Raw genomic sequence first — 25,306 nt, forward strand, 5'->3', positions numbered from 1 at the left:
AGTTATCTAAACCAGGATATTGGTATAATACTATTAACTAAATTACTTGGATTTCACCAATTTTTACATGAACTCGTTTTTGTATGTATGTATAGTTCTGTGCAACTTTATTACATGTATAGATTCATGTAACCATTCCACAATATAGATACATAACTGTTATATAAAAAACTCCCTTATGTTACCTGTTTATAGTTGCACTCTGCCCTGAACCCTAACTCCTGGTAACCACTGATCCATCTTATAATTGTGTCATTTCAAGAATGTGTAAATTTGCTGGGTTTAGAATTCTAGGTTGCCAGTTATTTTCAGCATCTTGTAAGTATTCCATTGTATTCTGGCATCTATTGTTGATGAAAAGTTGGGTAGGTGTTTTCTCTAAAAACTTTTGGGTTTTATTAAAATGTATCCAGGTATGGATTAGTTTTTATTTGCTCTGTTTGGGACTCAGTTTACTCCTTTAAAATGAAAATGCATGTCTTCAGTTCTAGGAAATTCTCATTCTCTTTTTAAAATATTGCTCCTTTCCTATTTTCTCTATCCTCTTCTCGACCTGCTAGAACTTTTCAGTTGACCACCCATACCTTAACATCTCTTACATTTCTAATTTCTCTATTCCCTCCATGCTATGTTCTAAGTGATTTCCTCATATCTTTCTTCCAATTTATTAAATTGTCTCTTTAACTGTGTCTACTGTTTAAATCATCTAAATAATTTATTTCAAGAATCATTTTCTTCTAATTTTGTTTTCACCTTTATCTGCTCTTGGTTCATAATTTGTTCTTATTCATGGATTTTAGCTCTTCATTATCTCTTTGAGCATTCAAAACATACTTATTCAAAGTCTTTTTAATCTTTCTCCTATGTGTGGTTCCTTAAGTCTGAACTCTCCCTTTGTTGGTGCTTAGCGTTGAATTTCATTGTGCTTTATAAATTTGTATCTGTGAGCTCATCTTCTGCAGAAGTTTTCTTCTCAGAGGGTTTTGTTTATGCCATGATTGTAGGTACCATTTTGTCCCTATGGAGCAATTTTAGGTTGTTTCTGCTGCTGTAGGGTTTCCTGGTACTTATCCAGGTTTTGTGTTAATTTTGTTGTATGGGACTCCTCCATGTTGATAATATAAATTTGGCCTTTGCATTCCCATGCAGCCCAGCCAAGTGTTGGGTGACTTTGTTTCTACCATGACCTGGGATAGCTTGTTCCCTGTTCTGACCCTGGACTAGTAGATACCAATTTTTCAGTCCTCAGTGGAATAGGGCTCTCCAAGTTCTAAACAAGCCCCATTTCTGCTCCTCTCCCTCTACTGGGAGTGGCGCCTCACTGTAACCTAACCCTTTCCTGACATCATCCCCCCAAGGGCACTGAAACCCCAGTTCTTAAGTCACATATCCAATGCACTCACCTCTTATGTTTTCACCCCCATCCGCACTGACATCCAGAGGTTTCCTTTTCCTCCTTTAGAACTTGTGCTCTTAAAAATGAGAAAAGGGGAGAGTCCACCAGCAAGTGACGTCTTTGGAGCAGGAATGGGAATGGTTCCCACACCTGTTTATTCTGCATCTCAGAAAAGACGTGAGTGCTGTTAGGTATTTTTCATTCATTAGTTCACTTAATACACCCACCCTGTGAGGCAGCTGGCATTATCTCCATTTTACAGACAAGGAAGCAGTTTCAGGGAAATCAGTTTCTCCCCTCAGTCACGGCTAGTGGAGAGCTAGACTTTAAACCGAAGGCTGTGTGTTACTTTCCACTACTTTTTGAGCTTCACTATGGTTTGCTTATTTACTCCGGTGTTTACTTTTAATTTATATTATATCCTTTTGCCCTTTGAAAACTGGATTAAGACACTATTCCAGAGAGAACTGAATTTCATCTCAAAATGCTTGCTAATGATTGTTATTGCATAGCACATGTTTGTTTTCGAGACTCTTCTCCTTTTCATACTCTAAAAACCAGGGGCTCCATTCTTAATTGAACTCGTTTCTGGGAAATAATGAAGTTGTTCAAGGACTACATTGAGCCCACTTCAGTATGGCACCTTTATTCCATCTCTCCTCTCAAACCTGCCTCAGGCTCAGTAGATTAGACTTCCAGTTGATAGCGTGTCTTTGAATGGCAGACACTATCCCAGACTAACAGCTAACTTACTGACAAAATGCAAACATTGGGCTGCTAGCCCCCCACCCCCACCCCATCATGGCTGGCACTACATACTATAAACTCACTCCTTTGCTATTTGCAAGTTTATTTAACAGCCTACCCAACTGTCTCCTTCCATGGAAAGTATTTTCCTCATTGTCTCCTGGAATGCATTGGAAGGAGCTTCTTTTCACCAATAAAAACATTTAGTTCTTCGATTCCTGTGTAGTTCATGTTAGATAGAATGTCTTGAACACAAGCAAGTTATCTTTTTTTTTTTAATTGTTCCACCCTTTATGCCAGACGTTTAAGAAAGAATCTGTTTACATCTAGTTCTCCTTTGGCTGCTCCTGGCTGCAGCGAGTGGCAGCTTTGGATCAACTTCCCAGCAGCAGCACCACTGGGGAAAAGTCTGCATTTTTTTAGGATGACCGACATCACTCCTGGTGCCTTCGGAGTCCACCCTGTTTTCTGGGAGTTTACGACTTTGTTATTTAAAGAGCTTGTCTTCTGAGTCTTACCTAGTTTTTTCTCTTGTTCTTTCAAACGATCTTCAGAAGTGCATTTCTAGGAAATTAAGAATGGCACACCCAGAACTATCCAAAACTTTTACTAGTAAGATTAAAGTATGCAACCAACAGATCAAAAAACACTGAAATTGCTCTTGCATTAGTCCTGAAAAGCCCAGACCTCACAGAGCACCCAAGAGTTGTTTTCTTTCGTACAGGCCCATTAAAAAATAACGATTCATAGTTGATTTTTATTCAACCCTCCACGGATTCTCTTGCGTTCAGAAGAAATTATAGGCAACCCCAACTTGCACTGTAGAAGTTAATTTGTAAAGGAATGTAGCCCATGATCTTTGAATTGATATGTGTTCAAAATGAAATAATCTCGTTTGTACAAATACTCCCTGTAGGAACTATAATACAGAGGAGAGGCACAGATTCCCAGGTTACCCCATGAAAGCCAGATAAGCCACAAGGCAGCACGGCTTTTAAGGAAAGTGTCCATGCAATCCTTGCCAGTTCCAAGCACCGGAGACCATCTCCGCCCCTGCCCAAGCTGACTACATTTTCCAAACAAACTTTGGGATAAGTGACTGACAACAGGACTTGTAACATCTAGACCATCTCCGTCCCCAGGGAGAGTCCAACTCAGTGTTCCTCTTTGAGCTCAGGGGTCATTCTTCTGTTCCCTCAACTCAATTCTTACTGTTTGTTGAAAAACTGCTGTGTGGAAGGTAAAAGACCCCCCAATACAATACTCTCTTGCAACTAGAAATAGCAATTTGAGGCCGTTCTGGCCAGTGAAAAATAAGCAGTCACTGAGTGGGAATTCTGGGAAAACATTTCAAAAGAAGCCATCTTGGATAGAATCTGCCTTTTGTCTTTTGCTCTTCTCCCTTATTCCTACTAGAATGTGTATGTGATGTCTGGATCTGCAGTAGCCATCTTGCAACCATGAGGATGAGAACCATATGCAAAGGAAGGCAGAACAGTAAGACAGAAGGAGCATCAGCCCTTGGCTTACTACCTCTGGAATAAATGAGAAAAAAAAACCCTGCTATTTGATTAAGCTTCTGTAGTTGGGTTTTGGTTACATGCAGCCTAATGCACTTCTATTGAAAATGGTCGAAGTGGCATTCACTGCTGACCAAGACATAGGAACTGTTTCTTCAGCCAGTCAAAGGCAAAACTGATAATGGAACAAGGGCTACTGGATTGAATGTTCTCATTACCCTTCAGTACCCTCCAAATCTAGGGAACCAAAGAGCAAGGACACATGGTGGTAAGATGGAAAAATGGACCAAGAGGAAGGCATTCATCAAATTGAAATGCTTTTATTAGAGAACTAATAAATGCAGATAAAAAACACAGATCAAGAGGAGAACACTCAGAGATGCTATTTCAGATTAGACAAGTTAGTTGGAGGAAAAAATACGTCTTCAGTGTATAGAAAATGTAAACATTTGCCCTGGGACTTCCCACAAATGGCACAGCCCACAAGGACTTATTTGGAACAAAAATACGTCTATCGAGTCTCCAGCATAGCTGCTGTAACATCAGCCAGCTTCCTACGTTGAAGGTTAAACTTCCTAGCACACCCCAAATTTTCTCTGCAAAAAACTAAATGGCTCCCAATCAAGGCAACTTGAGCATCAACTGCTACGGGTGGAAGCAGAAGCACTGAAGAAACTCAGCCTTCCGACCATCAGCTTCCACTCACTGTACTAGCTGTATGTACATTTACCTTGACAGAGATTACAAAAATATACACAGTATATAAGACCCCCTACTTCAGTCTGGGGTGGGAGATGAAATACTTCTTGCTTATGAAATGCTCCAGAGAGAGGCATCAAATCAGTCATTTGAAATTAGGGGAGAGGGGACTAAGAAGAGGCCCTCTTCTGTTCAGAAAATGGGGACTCGTAAACCTCCATGGGTGGGCAGGTACACACCAGGTGCTGATCTCCATATATGTCGTCAATCCGGGCGATGGTCGGCCAGAATTTGTTCTCTGGTTTTACAAAGGGCTGCGAGAGACAAAAGATGGGAATGTCATGGAATATTCTGAGAGGTTTCTCTCTGGCTAGGGGAAGAGGTTGCAGTGATATACCCACAGCCCAAAAACACCACTGCTGAACGACTACACTAGATGCTAAAAGCCAACCCTGCATTGCTGTCAAAACAATCCAGCTTTTGTCCCCTATCCCACCACAGCTGAACAGGCTGCAAAGTGCTTTCTCCACACCAGGATCAGAAAGGAAAGAAAGAAAGAGTGCATCCCTCTGTTGGAAGGTGGTAGAAAACAGTGATCCACCTGACAGGGCTTCCGCCTCAGTCTTCCCCCTGGTACTCCCTGCCACGCCTAGGCCCATGGTGGACATGCTGACTCTGTCCTCAGAGCCCGAAAGCCAATCCCTTTGCTCCACATTCCTCATCATGGCCCATGTCTCACAGGTGTCCCCAAATGTCCACTCTAATGAGACTATACAAGTGGGAACCCCTCAGGGTACATGATGGCACCACACACGCACATGAGCACTAACTACACCAGTTTGCACACTCAGCAGCTGAGGAGAACTGACCAGTGGGAATGCTGCCACCTCTCTGGAATATGGCCGGTCCCAGCGGGAGGATGTGACACAGGTCAAGGAGTGTGGAGACATCTGCGACAGAGACAGAGGAGGGTCAGAGCAGAACACCGGGCCTCCTCCCACACTTCACCTCAACCATCAAGCCTCTGACGGGAACCCGTGGAGGATGCTTGTTTTTGTTGTTTCAGCTTTGGGGAGGCATTGATTAGAACAGGAAATTTTTTATTGTGATATATTTCAAATATCAGAAAATTACAGTAATAATAAACGCATCCACAACCCACATAACTGAATCAATACTGCGTCATATTTCCTTTATGTTTTAAAAATAAGAAAGCATTAGAGATACCTTTGAGGCTGGCAGTATGCCTGCTCTCCACCTCATTGCTTATCCCCCTCCCCAGTGATAACCACTATCCTGAATTTAGCGTTTACCCTTGCCATCATTTTTCATACCACTACTACATATGCGTAAAGGAGCCCTGGTGCACTTGGCTGCTCACTGAAAGGTTGGTGGTTCAAACCCACCAGCAACTCTGCAGGAGAAAAGACCTGGAGATCTGTTCCTGTAAAGATTACAGCCTAGGAAACGCTATGGGGCAGTTCTACACTATGACATGGGGTGGCTTTGAGTCAGAATCAACTCAATGGCACATAACAACGCATATGTGTGTATTAATAAACAGTATATAGCATAATTTGGCAGGTTTTTAAACTTTACATCATCCTATGAATATTATTTTCCACATGCTTTTGTAATTGAACATTATGTTCTTTGAGATCTCTATTGCCATTTAATACAATAACCTAAGTCCTGAAGCAGTCAGCAGTATCCAGAAAAAAAACAAAAAAACGGAGATAAGGGACAGCAAAAATGATCAGCTCGTGTTCTTCCACTACCTTGTGAAGCACGCATGTGCCTTCTGGCAGCCATTAGTTGCTGCACTCCACCTTCGGCGAGGCTGTTCGGAACTTGCTTGTCTGAGCTCTTAGCATCCCAGACTTGTTCTCTGGGTTGTAGCCGTAACAACATAACCACAGCCTTCATGGTATTCTCAATTCATGATCCCCCAGCTTGATGTGTGGATCTAATGAGAAACTTAGGGCTCTGACCAGATATAAAAGTTTCAAAGAGGAAGAATAACGCTTAAGAAACTTTTCTCCAGCGTTGGTCATAAATATTGCAAAACATTCAGGCCAAGTACCAATCCGGTGTTCTCTTAGAGGGGACTGCTCCAAGATGAGAACTTTCTTCCTGCAGGGCTTATGAGGTAAATGCATAAATGACATTTATGCCATAATTTCACTACATTGCATCAAACGGAGACACAGAATGATAAAACTCCCCCAACTAGAGTAAGTCCTTCTGCTCTCTCCTTTGGCAACCAACTGGGTGCATGGGTGGTGGACAGCACCTACAACCAAGAAACAGTTCCAAAAACGAAGTAAAATAAAAACAGACCAGAAAAGAGCTGCATTATACTTGAGTGCAAGTATAACGTTTTGTTGTTCTGTTGTTCAAGAAGATTCAAACGTCCAAGTCATGGCTGCATCATCTCAGAAGAATGGTCTTATTCTGAGTGAGAATACCATCCTCTAATGGGCGTTCAGGGGTCACAGGCTCACTGCCCATTACACCACGTTCTACTCTCTGGGACATTCTGGCTGAAGGACCAATTCTACTCACCTTCAGCGGGTTAACCCTGGGGTCAATGCGGCCCTCCTCGATGTCAGCGATTTCTTGCCGAATGCTGATCATGGCATCGCAGAATCGGTCCAGTTCTGCTTTGTCTTCCGACTCGGTGGGCTCAACCATGAGGGTCCCCGCCACTGGCCAGGACATGGTAGGGGCATGAAACCCTGCAGGTGGAGGCAGGGAAACTCACACCACTGACTTTGACCGTCCTGACTGGGATGAGAAGCCCCTCCCCCTCTTATGATTTCTCCTCAGGAAATAATCAGATAAATTTGCAAATATATATATGTGGGGACTCACCCTAGCACTGTTTGTAGAAGAGAAACTTTGGAAGTCATTTATATCCTACAACAGGGGATTGGCTAAGCAAATTACAGGGCATCCATACAATAGTCTGCCATTCAAAAGCCTATATGTGTGAAATTGGATAGACACTCAAAAAAAGTGAAAAATGCAAGCTACATAATGATAGTATCCCCTTTTTATTTTTAAAGTATTTATATGTATGTCCATTTTATAAGGAAAGATGCTTTGAAGATTAGATACTAAAATGTCAACGGGTTATCGCCAGAAAATGGGACTGGGATTTTTATTTCATTTTGGTTATGTTTTAGGAGCTCTCTGTAATGATCATGTATTACTTATAATTAAGAGACATAAAAGGCTGATTGATAGCCTATCAACAGTTAAATAACGAAGTCACAAGCATTAAGGAGTCTGAGGTGTCTTATTGTCCCCATTTTACAGATGAAGAGACTTAAGCTTGACCAATATGAGGAAAACCTTCCCTTTACAGTGAACACAGGCTGAAGGTGTTTCTATGTTTCCAGAAGTTTTCACATGCAAGATGAATCCAGAAGACACATAGGTCAAAAGATTTCCTAGACAAAAGCAAAAACAGCTTTCTCCTGTTGCTTACGCTTTTTCTGTGAAGCTTTAAAAGCTGAAGAACAGCTCCCAGGTTGATACATCTGCCAGCTAATTAAACCCAGCAGTGCAGTGGTTCCCAAATTATGAGGTCCATCAGGCTGCTTTGGAGTTATGCCTACACGCCTTACAGGCTTGTCCCCAATATTTTACCATAAAAAATTTCAAGCACATAGGTAAGTTGAAAGGCCTGCTCAGTGAACACCATACTCCCACCACATAGATTCCACATATCCATCCATCCATCCATCCATCCATCCATCCATCCATCCATCCATCCATCCATCCATCCATCCATCCATCCATCCATCCATCCATCCATCCATCCATCCACCCATCCACCCATCCACCCATCCACCCATCCACCCATCCACCCATCCACCCATCCACCCATCCACCCATCCCATCCATCCCATCCATCCCATCCATCCCATCCATCCATCCAATCCATCCAGTTTTTGGTAACTGCAGAGTACATACCAGTTATCAGTACATTTCACCCGTAATCACGTTAGCACACACACATCATTATGCAGAATTCAATCAGCCTGGCATATTTTTAGATAAAATTTGTTGTTGTTATGTGCAATCAAGTTGATTCTAACTCATAGCAATCCTACAGGACAGATTAGAACTGCCCCATAGAATTTCCTAGACCGTAATCTTTATGGAAGCAGATTGCTCCCGTGGAGCTGCTGGTGGGTTCAAATCTAATCTTTTGGTTAGCAGCTGAGTGCTTAACCACTACACCACCAGGGCTCCTTCAATAAAATTTACATACAGTGAAATACTCAGATCAGGTTACCAAGGCGCCTGTCCATTCAGTTTGTGCTTTGAGGATGTGGTCATTCATCAAAGCTCCCAGGATGGGCAGCTCCGTGAAGCCCTGGGACCTGCTGGGTGTCAACAGCCGAAGTCCCACCCATGAGGCCACTCACCGTAATCCTGGAGCCTCTTGGCCACATCCACAGCCTCAATATTTGCAGACTTTTTGAAGGGTCTTGTGTCCAGAATAAATTCATGAGCCACATAACCTGTTCAGGAAAATTGTTGCAGCTCCAGGTTAGCATCAGCTCGTTTTACCCAAGGAAATGAGTGCACCTTCCACTTCATGTGCACGTCAGCGAGGGCTGAGAAGCCGTGGGCGCTTGCTCAGCGCACTCAGCAGTAAAGACTTCACGTGCTCTTATTACAAGCCACAACTTTAACAGGTCAGGCCGATGCATTCTGTCCTCAGTCCACAACACACCCATTAGCGAGGAGGCGGACGGGAGGTGGGACTTCAGTGCCAAGAACATGTGGTGCAGGTTTCAGAGACAATTTCTGTCCTGAGGACCCCAGATCTAGTTCGCAGCAGTTAAACATGTAATCGCAGACCTAATCCTCTTACACAAAGTATTTCTAGAGCTAAAGATCCATTGACACCTTTCTCAGTGACCTTATCATCAATATCAAATAAGTGTTTCTTCTGTACGTGTATAGATATAAACATTAAATCCGTAAGACACAGTTTTGTGTGATGCTTCGAAGAAGCTTTTGAGATTTTGTCAGGCTGCAGACAGAGAACTAGGAATAGGACACAACAGGGCGTAAGGGGTTAATGGGGCCAAAGTCAGGGTGGGGGTCAGTCAGTTTTGTTGTATCGTGTAAACACAGATGGCCTCATCTGAGCCAGGCAGGCACCTCCCCAGAGTGAGCTACTGATCACCAATCCATCACCAAGAATAAACCATCAAGTCAGTCCGTGGTTTGACAACTAGAACATTCCTGGGGGCTTCCCAAATGCCACAGTCCACACAACTGGTGAGAACCCTTCAAGGAAGTATCTACTCATGAGACAATTGTGTATGCCTTCTTCTTAATATCAGAAGACAGGCCACTTTTTGGCATATCAACTGAGAGAATGAAGACCATTCTTAGCAGCCAGATTGACGACATTCCAGAAAATGTCAACATCACTCTGAAGTTATTGTGAAGGGCCCCAGAGGAACCTTGCAGAGGGACTTCAATCACATCAATGTAGAACTCAGTCTCCTTGGAAAGAAATAGAAGAGGCTTCGCATTGACAAATGGTGGGGAAATAGAAAGAACTGGCCACAGTTTGCACTATCCGTAGTCATGTACAGAACGTGATCAAGGGTGTAACTGGGCTTCCATCACAAGATGGCCTGTGTATGCTCTCTTCCCCATCAATGTCGCTATTCAGGAGAACGGGTCTCTTGTTGGAATCCAAAACTTCCTGCGTGAAAAATACATCTGCAGGGTTCAGATGAGACCAGGTGCTGCTGGTTCAGTACCTCAAGCCCAAAAAGATAAGTTAATTCTTGAAGGAAACGACATTGAACTTGTATCAAATTCAGCTGCTTTAATTCAGCAAGCCATGACAGTTAAAAACAAGGAAATCTGAAAATTTTGGGGGTGGTAGCTATGTCTCTGAAAAAGGAACCATTCAATAGGCAGAGAAGTAAAATCTAAGAGTTGTCCAACCACGGAAACAAGGCTGGATGATTTCCTAAAACTTATGGGTGATATTTTTAAGATGCAATAAAATTCATCTATTCATTTGGGTCTTTTTATTTTTTTAAATCTATATCCTAAATATGACTAAAGATTCATAGTCTTCAAGAAAACTGACTGTGCTTTCCAATGAATTGGAGAGTAACAATTCAGAAATAAACTCATGTGCTAAGAACACACACACACACACACACACAAAAGAAGAAAGGCCATGTAATCTTCTAAAAAGTCAGCCATTGAAAACACTGTGTAACACAGTTCTCTGATGCACACAGGAAATGGACTCAATAGCAACTGGATTTTCTTAATGAGCTTTCCTGACTCTCAGCAAACAATGAGTGCACTCAGAGATAAGCAGCGTGGATAGACCCTCTCCCGCTGGTGAACAAAGTAGCCTGCCATTTCTAGTCTGTAGACTCCTGCTTCGTATGTAATGAATCAATACGAGAGGGCTGGTCTAGTTTGAAAATAAAAGTATGAGAGCCTGAGACTTTGAATATTTTTAAAACATGCTTCTAATAATGCTGGAGGATAAAAACCTAAAGGAGTGTGATTCAATAGGAGAAAGTTGTATTCAAGGACTGGCAGCCACAGGGGAAAAAAGGTGCCAAAAAGGAGTGATCAGCTGGGATGTTCAGGGGGAGAGTCTCCACGTGATTTCAGTCCTCATCAGCTGTCATATCCAGGAATCTTTTGTTGTTGTTGTTGTTGTCATACACAGCTTAACACACCAATTCAACTGTTTCTACATGTACAGTTCAGTGACATTCCGGAATCTTAAAAGCCCTGCTCTGCTCCCTACTCTGTGGAGCCTAGCCTCAATCTCTGCCCTTTCTTGTCTGATCCTCTAGCTGCCACCTGTGAGTGTCACAAGGAAGAAGTATTATGGGTTGAATTGTGTCCCTCAAAAAGATACGTTGAATTTCCTAGACCCCAGAGCCTGTGAATGTGGCCTTATTTGGAAGTAGCGTCTTTGGAGAAGTAACCAAGTTAAGATGAGGTCACACCGAAGTAGGGTGGCTCCTAATCCAATGACTGGTGTCCTTTTAAGAAGAAGGAAATTTGGACACAGACACACAAACACGAAGGCCAAATGAAAACAGTGACAGAGATTGGAGTGATGCCTCTACAAGCCAAGGAGCACCAAGGACTGCCAGCTACCACCAGAAGCTGGAAGAGGCGAGGAAGGACCCTCCCCTAGAACCTTCCCAGAAAGCATGGCCCTGGTGACGCCTTGATTTTGGACTTAACAGCCTCCAGAACTGTAAGAGAACAAATCTGTATTGTTTTAAGCCACTCAATTTGCGAGCCTTTGTTAACGCAGTCCTCGGAAACTAATACAAAAAGCTAAGGAAGCCCCAGCTGGGCACATGCAGAGGACAGGACAGGAGGGAGACAGGAGGGAGAATAGAGCCTTCCAGGCGGTGGGTCATCAACAGCTGAGCGGCATCATCCGCTCAAGCCCGACCCAGCTTTGCTAATCCCCAGTCTTCACCCGCAGAGGCCCCACCAACACCAAGTGGTTTGGAGAGAAATACATTTCCAAATGAGGTTCAGATGTTATTTTCTAAATCCATATCGTAATGCTTTCAAATTGAAACGGTGGTAGAATTTCAGCATCTTCCTCTACTTGAAGGCTGAAAAGGATGAAATTTAAACTTGTGGCTGTCAGCGGCCAGACACCAAGATGTTCGTCTGTTTTTCAGCTTTTAAGGAAAAAAAGAGAGACATGCAAACCTTCTAGGGCATATGGCGAGTCAGGACCATCTGAAGTAGAAATTGTATAAAGTCATGGGCGGAAGTTTTCATTTTCACTGAGAAGGTGCTTCAGCTGGCCCTGACCATGACGACAGCTGAGTCTGAAAAGCTATCAAGCCAGGGGAGCAAAGAGGAGAGGAGGGAGTGGGATGATGGAAAAGCAAAAGAGAAGTGGCTTGGCTCTAAGGCTGGAACCCTCCCTCATTTGTTAATTATCTTCTGAAGCTGAAGATGACATGGGAACGTGCTATGGAAAATTAAAAATCAATAACAAAAACAGTTGACATTGAGGTGACTCTGACTCATGGTGACGCTATTGTGCGTCAGAGTAGAATGTGCGCCATACGGTATTCAGTGGCTAATTTTTTAGAAGCAGATTGCCAGGCCTTTCTTCCAAGGTGCCTCTGGGTGGACACAAACCTCCAACCTTTCATTTAGCAGCTGAGCTGAGTACGTTAACTGTTTGCAACCTCCAGGGAATAAGACTTGTCAAGACCCTCCTGGAGAGCACGGACCTTACAGATCCCACATTCTCAGAAGGGCTGCCTACAGGTAACTGGAGGTCACTGTCGAATTGCGTGATAGGGCTTGAGAGGACAATCACTGCTCTCCAGGCGCAATTCGGGGGCCCCCAATGAACAGAATCAAAACTCCTGGCTGCTTTCTTGGGGCCCAGCCTCAGGAGGGTCACTTTCCCAGTCAGGGATTTGCGTGCCCAGCCCCTGGAGCCCATGTCCACTTATAAAACAAGGGCCGCCGGGAAACCTCTTCAAGGACAGGAATTTCCAGGCAGAGTTGGGTTTGTCTAAGGTAAAAAACGGATGGGCATTTAAGAAACTAAAACAAATAAAACACACTAAGCGGTCCATTCCCACCGACAGGAACTCGAATCAAACCGTGAGCTTTGCCTCCCACAAGAGTTTTTTAAAGTGAACTTTTTTAAATTCCTCCTTTAAAAATTTATCACTTCACCTGTGGTAATTCCTTTCTTAGACCATCATAGCAGAATAAACAGAATCACTGCTTCTACATCCCAGTTCTTGCCCGGCTTCACAAAACCACAAGCCTCGACAGTTGAGCTGCTATTGAAGTCTCTCAAAGAAATGGTTCGTGAAGACAAGCCTGGAGTTCATTAAAATGATTGCCTCATAGTTCTCTGTAATCCCAAAGTCTTATTTAGAGCTGGTAAATGTGATTCAAATGAATAACGGCCTTCTAATACTGCCACTCGACATTTTAGAGTACAGTGTGTTTATTAAGAACAGTGCTATTTTGGGGCCTTGGGAGGGTAAGGTGGTGATTTTGTTTTTAGGCCCTAAAATACTAAACCTCAAATTGTGTAATGAATGTGTTTACCAGACCAAAGATGAGATAGTTTTTGGTTTCATGAACTTTTAGATTGGGTAATAAAGTCTATAATCACCAATCTATTTCTGCTTGGGAGGAGAAAGACTATTCATTATTTAATTCTGGGGTAAAATGCCAAAACAAATGGAAATTTTATCCATCTTTTTATGCTGTAAATCCCCCCAAGACTGGGGCAGGCTCTGCCTAAAGCAGCCACGGAAATACTAAGCCCATGGTTACATTGCTCATCAAAGGAACTATATTTAAATTAATTAGTGGCTCTTGGAGTTTCTTTAATACCCACTTCAGAACCCTTTTATTTTGTTGCTTAGAGACATACTGCATACGACTTTCTTTCCTACTCTCTGGGGAGCTTTCCTAACCAGAGCTTCAGGTTATTTAGTCCTTTTCTATTTTCAAATTGGATACATATTTATAAGCAAAACCAGCCTTTAAATTAAAAACTAGTTGCCATCAAGCCGACTCCGACTCATGGCCAGCCTCCAAATGTGTCAGAGTAGAACTGTGCTCCGTAGGGTTTGCGGTGGCTGATTTTTTGGAAGTATATCATCAGGCCTTTCTTCCAAGGCACCTCTGGGTGGACTTGAACAAACCTTCTGGTTAGCAGTCAAGGGCATTAACTGTTCGCACCACCGTGGGACGCCTCCAAGACACTGGTACCTAAAGTTTCTCCTTCATTCCTTCACACTCAACTAAACAGTACCCAAGTCCAACTGATTTTAATTCTAAATAGCATGTTCATCCCTGCCAACGTCTTAACTATTTAAACAGTCTCTTTAATGAATCCTATCACTTAAAAAATCTTTGCCCCAAAACTATTGCCCTGAGATAATCTTTAAACCTTAAACCAAAAATGCTCCCTGAAGTTGTCTTTAAACAAAACAGTAGTTTAGCTGGTAAAGAATGTCTGCTTCAAGCATTGTGCTCTTTTAAGATCTGTCTATGTGGGATAAATTGACAACAGCAACTCGAAAGGTTAGATAGGAAGCACAGGGGGCCATGAGTTTATGTTAATAAAGGAGAACAACTCAGGAAAGGAGAGTGAGAATGGTTGCACAACTCCAAGAATGTAATCAATGTCACTGATTTGTACATACAGAAATTGTTCAATTGGTGTGTGTTCTGCTGTGTATATTTTCAACATCAACAATGAAAAAATAAAATTATTAAAAAAAAAAAAAACACTTTTAATGGCTACCTTCTGATTGAAGGGTAAAGTCCAGAGCCTTCCAAGATCGTCAAGGCCCCGTGCTATGTCATTCAACCTCATCCTCACCTGTGGCCTCTCCTCCTATCTTATCCTTAAACCCACCCACACTCCAACATCCAGATAACTTGTCTTCCTCTAACTTGCTCCTAGATCTCTATTTACTCGAGTTCTATCTACCTGTCCTTCCAGGCCCATCTCAAACGGCTTCTCCCAGAAGCCTCTCCCAACTCTTCTACCCTGCCTCCACCCAGGCCACATCATTCCACAGTTTGGGTGCATCCCCATAGCACTTTGTTAGGGAACCAGCCCGTGGCATTTATGTCCAGATCTCTCTGTTGTGTGGGCTCCTTGTGGACATGGGCTGCATAGATGCAGTGGCCGGCCTAGACCTGCATATGGTGATACCCCTAAAATGTTCACTAAATTGAAGTTATCTCCAATAACTCTACACTTCTGCCTGGTATATGGTAAGAGACAGGGGTTGCCCACCTAGTTCAGAAAGCCACACCGACTAGGTCAAATTTGGTTTGGCAGAGAATAAGCCCAGGTGACTGGAAGAGAGACTAAAGTTGATACTTGCCTCTTGCACCCCTGAAAAGGACTCTGTAGTGTTTTTCTAATCGTTTGGCCATGTAGTTAGCATTTAATATAGCAATTTCTGTGGCCTGTTTAAGGCCCTTGCCTCCCATCATCTGCAACAGAGAGAAAAAGAGCCATCAGTCATTGAACAAGTGAGCCCAGTGGTCTAGTCACTCACCCAAGACGTCCCCAGATAAATTACCCACAAAGGAAGTCAGCGCCCCCATAGCTCTGTGGACTGCACGTAAGTTGAAAATCCTGCCAAGGACATCTGTCAGTTCCCCTGCACTTTAAGAGATTTTCAGTTTTCTCCTTTAAACAGTACTTTTACATTCCTTACTGCAGTAACAAGGCCTGCAACAGGGCAAAGCTGACAGCTGACCACTGTATTATCTAAAAAGGAAAAGGACTGTTTTTAGATTATGTGCATTTTGTTTTGTTTTTGTTTTTTACTGTGAACTTGAGATGTCTTGATAATTGCCATGAATCCCACGGGATCTTGGCTAAAATCACCATTGAATCAATTTTGTATGGTTTGTCTTCCAACTGTCCATAGTCAAGGCTATTTCTGTTTTAACAACCACCAGGTTCCACCTTGTCCTTTTCGGGTGGTTAATAAGTCCCTGTTATCAGGAAGGATGAGTCCCTGGAGAAGAACATCATGCTTGGCAGAGTACAGGGTCAGCAGAAAAGAGGAAGACCCTCAACGAGGTGGATTGACACAGCGGCTACAATAACGAGCTCAAGCATAACAACGATTGTAAGGACGGCGCAGACCTGGGCAGTGTTTCATTCTGTTGTGCACAGGGTCACTGTGAGTTGGAACCGACTCGACGGCACCTAACAACAACAACAATAAGTCCCTGTGATCACATGGGATAAACCTTATCCCCAGCAAGGAGATTAAAATCAAGAGTGCACCAATTTTGACTGCCTAGTTTCTTCCCAGCACACCTCATGTACAGTGGAGGTTCGATATAAATACATAACCAATGTAGAGCACATGAGAAAGCAGCAAATAAAACAACCGTGATGCCAAGTCCAAAGTAAAGACAGGACAGGTTGGCCAGGCTGGTCCAAGAAGGGTTCCTAGAGTGAGAGTGAGTGCTGAGTGTAGACTCAAAACTGGGTAGAAGAGGGAGAGGCAAAGAGAAGGGGGAAGATAGTGCAGGTGAGAAGGATGGCAAGAAGCAAGGTGTGGAGGGGTAGGCCAGCCCTGTCGCTGTAGGGCCAGGTGGGCTGTGTGTGCATCTTGCAAGACTCAAACCTTCCCTAGGAAGGACCTGGGCTGGATTCAGCTGTCCACTGGCCCTTGACGAGTGAGTCAGGGTCATCGAGCAGCTTTTGCTAAGTGCTGACAGCTCAAACCCAACTCTGCATCTCAGATTCTGTAGGAGGAAACCTAAACATGAACATTTAAAAAATTTTTTCCTAAGGATTATGTGATGGAATCCCTGGGTGGTGCAAATGATTAAACGCTCCACTACTAGCCAAAAGCTTGGCGATTTGAACCCACCCGGAGATGCGTTGGAAGATGGGCCTGGCGATATGCTTCTGAAAGGTCACAGCCTTGAAAACCCTACAGAGGACAGTTCTATTCTGACACACATGGGGTTGCCATGAGTTGGATCTACTTGATGGCAACTAACAACAACAAGGATTCAGTATAGGCTGGTGAAAACCAGGGGTAAAGGCAATGGGAAGTCAGAGGAGGTGTGTGGGCCTTTAGGGCAAGTCTGGCAGTCTGTTCGGAGTATCCCAGATGGACAGCAGCAAGGAGAGAAGAAGCTTGTTCTAGAGTCCAGGTGAGAAGTAACAAAAGCCTGAAATAAGAGCAGGTCCAAGGTCAGATGTGTAAATTAAACCCTGTTGTTGGAAACCCTGGTGGCGTAGTGGTTAAGAGCTATGGCCGCTAACCAAAAGTCTGGCAGTTCGAATCCCCCAGGTGCTCCTTGGCTGCTCTACCGGGCAGTTCTACTCTGTCCCGTAGGGTCGCTGTGACTGGGTTTGGTTTTTGGTTTGTTGTTGTTAATTGCCGTCGGGTCGATTCCAACTCATGGTGACCCCATGTGTGCTTCATAGGGTTTTCAAGGCTGTGACGTTTTGGAAGCAGATCACCAGGCTTTTCTTCCGAGGAGCCTCTGGGTGGATTCCAACTGCCAACCTTTTTATTAGGAGTCGAGCGCTTAGCCATTTGCACCACCCAGGGACTACAAATAAAACCCTACTTTCTTTATTTAATATTTTAACTGAAGCTCTGCCTGGTATCCTTGGTAAATGGCCAAATCAGCTCAGGGCATTTCCTTTTCCGTACGTGGGGAATCATCCCCACTTGAATGTGTCTATAACGAATAACCTGGATTTATGGAAACCAAAAGGGAGCTGGGAATTAGATTCTGTTTGCAAAGAAGCCAATCTTCATTATTACTGTTTGTGTTCCCACTATTTGCAAAAGAACTTAGTGCCATTTTAAAAAGGAGCAGTTCTACTCTGCACACATGGGGTCACCATGAGTTAGGACTGAGTAGACAGCAACTAACAACAACAGTCTCTAAGTTATAGAATTGTTGTTCCAGCTTCCAGGAAAGTTTTCATTAAGAATCGTAAAGGATAATCTAGACCTGTAGCCACTCCCGGAGGTCATCTTTCAGCCAAATAATAGAGTGACCTATAAAATAAACAATAACACCCACGAGGAATGAGCTCCTTAGAATAATCAACGATACGAGACCGAACGGGCAACATTTGTCCAAATGCAAAGATGAGAAAGCAAGGAGGGGCAGGGAAACTGGAGAGATGGAAATGGGGAAGGCAGGGTGGAAATGGGGAGAGTGCTGACACATTGCGGGGAGAGCAAACAATGTCACGGAACAATTTGTATATGAATTTTTGAATTGAAAACCAAATAGTTGTGTAACCATTCACCTAAAACACAATAAAATGTTCAATAATAATAATAATAATAATAATGAACATCACTCCAAAGTACTGTCCTCCCTTAAAAAATCCCCTATTAACCCAGAACTGAAAGAATTCCCGAAGCCCACTTTTCAGACAAAGATTGTTGTTGTTGTTAGGTGCTGCTGAGTCAATTCTGACTCATAGTGACCCTACAGGACAAAGCAGAATTTCCCGATAGGGTTTCCAAGGAGCGGCTGATGGATTTGAACTGCTGACCTTTTGGTTAGCATCTGAGCTCTTAACCACTATGCCACCAGATTAGACAGGCCTATTAAAACAAAAATAACACATGTGAGGAATGTGCTTCTTAGTTCAATCAAATATACGAAGCCAAACAGGCAGCTCCTGTCCAAAAGCAGGATGAAAAGGCAGGAAGGGACAGGAACTGGACAAATGGACACAGGGAACCCGAGGTGGAAAGGGGGAGTATGCTATCACGTTGTGGGGACTGCAAAGAATGTCACAAAACAATATGTGTATAAATTTTTGAATGAGAAATTAACTTGAGCTATATACTTTTACCTAAAGCATAACTGAAAAAAGATTAGAGCCAAGGAAAAATAAAAATCACGTATGAAACCAAACAGTCAACAATTACTGCAACACAAAAGATGAGAGTGTAAGGGGGCAGGGAAACTAGACTAATGGAAACAAAACAACCAGAAAGGAAATAATGAGAATGTTCAAGCATTTTGAAGAACATAGCCAATGTCATTGAATAACACGTAGAAATTGTTGAATGGAAATCTAAACTACTGTAAACCTTCGCCCAAAACAATATTATTTAAAAAAAAAAAGAATCAAAAAGCCCACGCTATTCAAGAAAAACAATCAGTCCCAGAGAATCTTCAGGCATGATTTGTGTAGCTGAGTTTTGGGGTTTTGTTGCACCAGAGGCTACCTTCCTTTACCGAGGGGGTCAGTTTGAGACTGCTGCTGGAATTAGCAGCTGAACAAGTGTTCCTGTCCAAAGCATCATCTTGTCAGCCCGGGAGGCAGGCAGGCCAGTGTGAACAAGAGCTGTACAAAATAAACTCTGGCCCCAGGACTTTTTGGAGAAAGACAAAAGGAAGGAAGCCTGTTCTCCAACAAAGTCTAATTACCCTGAAGAGCCCAGTCCCACAGGCCCTAAAGGGGAAAAAAGTTTGGGAAACCACCACGTAAGCAAATCTCTGCTACTACTCATCTTCTTCTCCTGGCCCCCAGGAAATACAAAGCAAAGTGAGATGTACTCCTAAAATCCACCCCAGGATCTCAACCAAGTGTCAGAATTAGAATGTGCACTGCTGTTTCTTGCAAGACGCCCTAGAAATCCTACAGGAAACCAAATGACTGGTCAGAATATCCATATGACTCATGGAACTGCACTCTGTCTGGAAAAAAAATGTCTGGCGTGTCATTTCCTCTGATGTTAAACCCGCTATGAGAACCCAAAGGAAACAGTAATGGAGAAGGGATGGAATGAATTTGAACTCTTGTTTTTAGGCAGGGTTCCTCCACCCAAGTCATCGGTAATACAATACTCACTTCGTCATTTTTAAGTCAGGAGGAAGGCGGCAGTCCCTGTGCCCACTCAGCCCTCACACCCGTGCCTTGCACCCACCCCAGGCCTCACCTTGATGTACGCCCAGGAAATGGGCGCGATGGAGCTGGAACCCCACGGGGCCGCGCTCACGGTGCCCACAGCCCGCGCGTCCGCATCTGGCTTTGCTGTGATGACGGGATGGCTGGGCAGGAAGGGGGCCAGATGCTTCTTCCTGTGTTTTCATTTAAAGTAGAAATTCGTAAGATGTAAAAGGATTCAGTCCAACTAAACAGGCACGTGCTGGGCTGCCTCGGGAAGCGCTATTCTTAGCAGAGGAACTGACAGCAGAAGAGATCTGACACCTGCTAAGAAGCAGATGTTCTGGAAGTGCCCCCCCCCCCCACCCCGCAGCATGTTTCCCAGCCACCAGCCTCCCCAGGCTCCCCCAAGCACCGATGCAGAGGATGTGGCAGAGGCAGATACCCAGAAAAGGTGCGCAGAGTCCTGGGCTCAAGGCGACAGGAGAGCCCCCTCAGCCCCGCCTTCCCTCCCTGGCACCCCTCCATCCGCCCCGCCTCCTCTCCATCTGGCCCCGCCTCCTCTCATCACAGCCCCGCCTCCTCTCCATATTGTTGCGCCTGTCCTCCATCACAGCCCTACCGCCTTCCCATATGGTCCCGCCTCCTCGTCTCCATCTGGCCCCACCCCTTCTCCACCATGGCCCCCTCCTCCTCTCCACTTCGGCCCTGCCTCTTCTCCATCTGGCCCTTCCTCCTCTCCATCTGGCAGAGCTCCTCTCCTCCCCCATCACAATCCCACCTCCCCTTCGCCCTTGCCCTACCTCCTCTCCACCCCAATTCTACCTCCCCTCTCGCCTGCACATTTTTGGAGGACTGAAGAAGTTGTTCTCACCACCATTCTCACAAGATGATTCAATTTCATAGTGTAAATGGGTCCTAGAGCTAGGACACAGTTCTTTAGTCTTATTCTGATTCCATTCAATTCTTTATGGGAATAAGGTTTGTGTCCTCCTTACTTATCTCAGATGTAATAAGAATTCAGGCTGCAAAGTGTTCAACACCTGATACCCAACTCACTTTCAGCATAACCTTCAGCTGATTAAAAGAAACAGACAACCCACTTGGAAATCTAAGCTCAAGTCTTAGGAGAACTTCCAGGTGCTAATCCAGTTCTGATCCAGAATGGTCAAATAAAGTTCCCTATACCCGTTAAGGAAACCCTGGTGGTGTAGCGGTCAAGTGCTACAGCTGCTAACCAAGAGATCGGCAGTTCAAATCTGCCAGGTGCTCCTTGCAAACTGTATGGGGCAGTTCTACTCTGTCCTATAGTGTGACTATGAGTCGGAATCGACTCAACGACAGTGGGTTTGGTTTTGGTTCTGTATACCTATTAAGGAGCCCTGGCGCCTCAGTGGTTAAGAGCCCGGCTGCTAACCAAAAGGACAGCAGTTTGAATCCATCAGTCGATCCTTGGAAACCCTATGGGGCAGTTCTACTTTGTCCTACAGGGATCACTATACGTCGGAGTCAACGGTAATGGGTTTTTTGGGTTTATACCCATTAAAGGGGGATCCCTGGTGGCATAGTGGTTAAAATGCTCAACTGCGAACCAAAAGATTGGTGGTTCGATCAAACTGTTAAAAGAACCAATCTTTAACCACTGTACCACTAGGGCTCCCCCTTTAATGGGTATAAACCCAAACCAAACCCACTGCCATCGAGTCGATTCTGACTCATAGCGATCCTATAGGGCTGGGTTTCCAAGGCTGTAAATCTTTATGGAAGCAGACTGCCACATCTTTCTCCTGTGCAGTGGCTGGTAGGTTCAAACTGCTGACCTTTCCGTTAGCAGCCGAGCGATTAACCATCACGCCACCAGGGCTCCTAAGTCCCTGTGGGTGACTGTTAACAAACCTGCTCTGTGGCCAACCACTGTGGTTAATGCAATCAATTTCAGACTTCTCTTTGGACCTACCCTTCAAGCACCCCTCCCCCTGTGCCCAGCCCACTTCCCCAGGCTCACTCTCTAGCAAGGTAACCTTGACATATAGGACCTTGATGGGAGAATATAGAGTCATTCTTTCCTTTTCAGTCCCCAAAGCCATCCTGAGCCTACTGTCCAGCACTCACACTCCGATGGGCCCCATGCCAGGGCCGCCTCCTCCGTGGGGAATACAAAAGGTCTTGTGAAGATTTAAGTGCGAGACATCAGACCCAAAGTCTCCAGGACGACAAAGCCCCACCTGCCACAAAGGGAAAGGACAAAAGTCAAGAATGTTGAAGGGCACTTCAGTGTGAAGGCCATAGGGATTTGCAGGCCACCCCACATACCCCGAGGGAACAGGCAGACAGTGAGGCAAACTACGAGGAACCATGTCTGTGACGTTCACAGAAGTGTCCTCAATACTGGCTAAGGTGGGCAGTAAAAACTTGACATCCCACAGGCACAGTAGCTTTTGGTTTCTATGGAAACGGCAGGTGACCATATAGCTGAACTTAGATTTAAAAATACAGATTTGAATACACCTACTCCTCACCCTGGTGGCATAGCGGTTAAGTGCTACGGCTACTAACCAAAAGGTCGGCAGTTCAAATCCACCAGGTGCTCTTTGGAAACTCTACAGAGCAGTTCTATTCTGTCCTATACAGTCGCTATGAGTCAGAGTTGACTCAACAGCAGTGGGTTTGGTTTTTTTTTTTTTTTTTTTTTTGACTCCTCACTTGGAGCCCTGGTGGCACAGTGGTTAAGAGATATAAATGCTAACCAAAAGGTCAGCAGTTCAGATCCACCAGAAACTCCTTACCCTATGGGGCAGTTCTATTCGGAATTGACTCGATGGCAATGGGCTTGATTTTTTTTTGCTTTACTCCCCACTTATAAGCTATCTCGTTATCTGACATTTCACATTTATGACAATAGTAAAAAATGTGCTATCCGACCATTTTGCACATTAACGACAAACATCTGGCAGTAACAAATGCCAAGGTGCAAGGCAAGAATAACTCTGGCTGTGGTGGTTAAGGTAATGTGTCAACTTGGCTGGGCTATGATTCTCAGTGGTTTGTAGTTACATAATGATGTAGTCATCTTCCATTTTTGTGATCTGATGAGGTCATCCTCCATTTTTGCGTAACACTGATTTCGCATAACACCCTGGTCTTTGAACCTAACCACATCAGTAAGTGAGGAGTGTGTGTACACAGCCTATTTCTAAGTATCCACCCAAGAGGGAGGAGAGGAAATGCACATAACACAAGGAAGGACCTCTTTGCTATTGAAATAGGTAACTTTTTCCCCGGCAGTTCTGCTTCCCCTGCATGTTCTTGTTGGGTACAATGGGCATTAATGAATGGCCCCTTAGGGTGCACTAGATTAAGGGCTGGAAGGCTGCCAAAGAGGACACAGAATGGAGGGAGAGGAAGCTAAGCTGACAAACTTGGCAGAGATGATGCAGACGCCACCACAACGCTCAACTGGCATTCCTGCCATGTAAGTATTCAGGCTAATTTTGAATATGGTCAAACATAAAAAATCCATTTATGCCCTGGAAGCAACGGACAATCCTTGGCCTATGCTTATGAAAGGAACCAGAGAGAAGCAAAGAAAAACAGAAAGACTGTGAAATGGTAAAGAATCCAAGAAGTTTAAAGATCCTCAAAGAGCGTATGACCCTCCTCTTCTCTAGCAGGTCTCCCACAGCATTTCCTCTGAAGAGCAGTTATAGGGACCCACCAGGTCCTCAGAGTCATCCCCTTGGGGATATAACTATTCAGCTATTCAGCTGGTGAAGCTGAAGCCAGGTTAAGGAGATTGTCCAAGACCATGGGGATTGACATCTCCCAGGGCCCAGAACTTGGATCTGAATTCTCTCAGGAAAGCAGACAGGCAAACTTCCAGAGGGTTCACACTCCCTGACAATACTGTCTGAGAAAATTCAGCTCACCTCCTGCTTCCATTCAACCTTTATACCTCCTCCTCCCCAGCATCTCCTCTAGGACCTTACCACCAGTGAAACTGGAGGACTTTGTTTGTGGCTGAAGTAAAGTCAGCTTCAGTTCTGAATTTAGTGTCATGTTTTAAGGTGACTGTCAAGAAGTCAAAGCAGAAAAAAAAAAAAGATTTTTTGGCTTAACCATTTCTCAGAGGAAACTTGGGGTGCCCCTGTCACATTCCCACCTGAGCGTTCATGTTCGCCCCATCTAGGTAGACCTGTCCTCCATGCCGGTGGATCAGGTCACACACGTCACTGATGTTCTCTTCAAACACCCCATTGGTGGATGGGTATGTGATCATAATGGCCGCCAGGTTCTCCTTGTGTTTGTCAACCTTTGGGATAGAGAAGGGCAGAGAAAAACAGACGGAGAGAACGTTTCTTGGCCAACACTTTCTTTTTATTTTAAAGAACTAAGAACAAACGAAGTCATGGTCTTCTCATTCCTGGAAGCTGTCTCAAAGTATGATGACAACCATAAAAGATCCACAGCAATTACCCCCTTCATAAATTCTTCCCAAGAAATAACATTATCCTTTCAGGCCAGGTTCTTTGTGGTCAAGACCAAAAAGACTGTTCAGAAGATTTTGGATATTTTGGCCCCAAGTCTCTAAGGTGGTTTTCCTTCAGTTTAGGTCATCTCAATAATGACCTCAGACCTCTTCGTTTCTAGACATGTCCATTCTCACAGTTAATCGCTCTCTGCTCATCTTTTTATGCTCACCTCTCACCCCTTTCCCTTCCATTCCATTGAAATTAGAATTCCCACAAGGAGTATTCCTGCTTTGATAAGAATCTCCCTCATTTTTCCTTTTGACAGAAGGCAAGCAAACATAAAGACACATCCCTGTTTTAATGTCCAGCAAGTCAGAGCAGACTCATGTGAAAATGAAAGAAAAAGGATTGTATCCTATACTGGAAAGAGTTAATAATTATAACTACTGGCCTGGAATATTTGTGGGAAAAGAGTTTGTGGGTTGAAGGGAAGGGTGGTGTGGGTGGGACAGATGAGCAGCATTGTGTATTTTCAGCTGCCCTTCGAAGACAATTACACTGAAGTTCTCAGTCCCTGTGCCTAATAACCCTGACAGAATCACATTGCTATTCAACTGATTTCCTTCCCTCTTATGATGCAGCCTCCAGTCCACCAGTGGAAAGAAGATATGGTTGCTAAGCAACCTCTTCCTGGAGGTTGGAAGGTTGGGAGTGGGGGGTTGGTGTTTGAGGAAGGAGGATGGGAACACTGGCGGAAGTTCAGCAGGTAACAGCTGCGGTGGTCACAGACATTTGCAAAACCTACATTTGTGTTCCAATTCCCATTACAAGATGAACTATAAGTGTGGCTGCCACTTGGATTGTTAATGAGGGAAAGAGCAGAAGGAGAGAGAAGGCTGGGCAGAAAGAGGCAGAGGAGGACCTTCAGGATAGATAGGCATATCCTTACTGCCTCCATGAATAATTTATTTGAATTAGAGGACGGGTATTTCAGTTTAAAGGATCATCCGCCTATTCG

General features: G+C 44.2%; 1 protein-coding gene and 1 pseudogene across 1 annotated transcript in view; one reads left to right on the forward strand and one right to left on the reverse strand.

The window, feature by feature from the left end:
• Positions 1-3,982: 3,982 nt before the first annotated feature.
• Positions 3,983-25,306, reverse strand: part of GLDC (glycine decarboxylase) — a 92,650-nt gene continuing 71,326 nt past the window's right edge. Inside the window, exons 18-25 of the mRNA XM_049896780.1 lie at positions 23,979-24,128; positions 21,932-22,044; positions 19,872-20,013; positions 15,297-15,408; positions 8,802-8,897; positions 6,928-7,100; positions 5,232-5,312; positions 3,983-4,676 (exon numbers count right to left, since the gene is read on the reverse strand). Of these exons, the coding sequence (XP_049752737.1) occupies positions 4,533-4,676; positions 5,232-5,312; positions 6,928-7,100; positions 8,802-8,897; positions 15,297-15,408; positions 19,872-20,013; positions 21,932-22,044; positions 23,979-24,128 (1,011 nt within the window). The 3' untranslated portion in view covers positions 3,983-4,532. The remainder of the gene's footprint in view (positions 4,677-5,231; positions 5,313-6,927; positions 7,101-8,801; positions 8,898-15,296; positions 15,409-19,871; positions 20,014-21,931; positions 22,045-23,978; positions 24,129-25,306) is intronic.
• Positions 9,767-10,331, forward strand: LOC126083258 (60S ribosomal protein L9-like; annotated as a pseudogene).

This window comes from Elephas maximus, chromosome 9 (genome assembly GCF_024166365.1).
Source record: "Elephas maximus indicus isolate mEleMax1 chromosome 9, mEleMax1 primary haplotype, whole genome shotgun sequence".
In the NCBI taxonomy this organism is placed as follows: Eukaryota; Metazoa; Chordata; class Mammalia; order Proboscidea; family Elephantidae; genus Elephas; species Elephas maximus.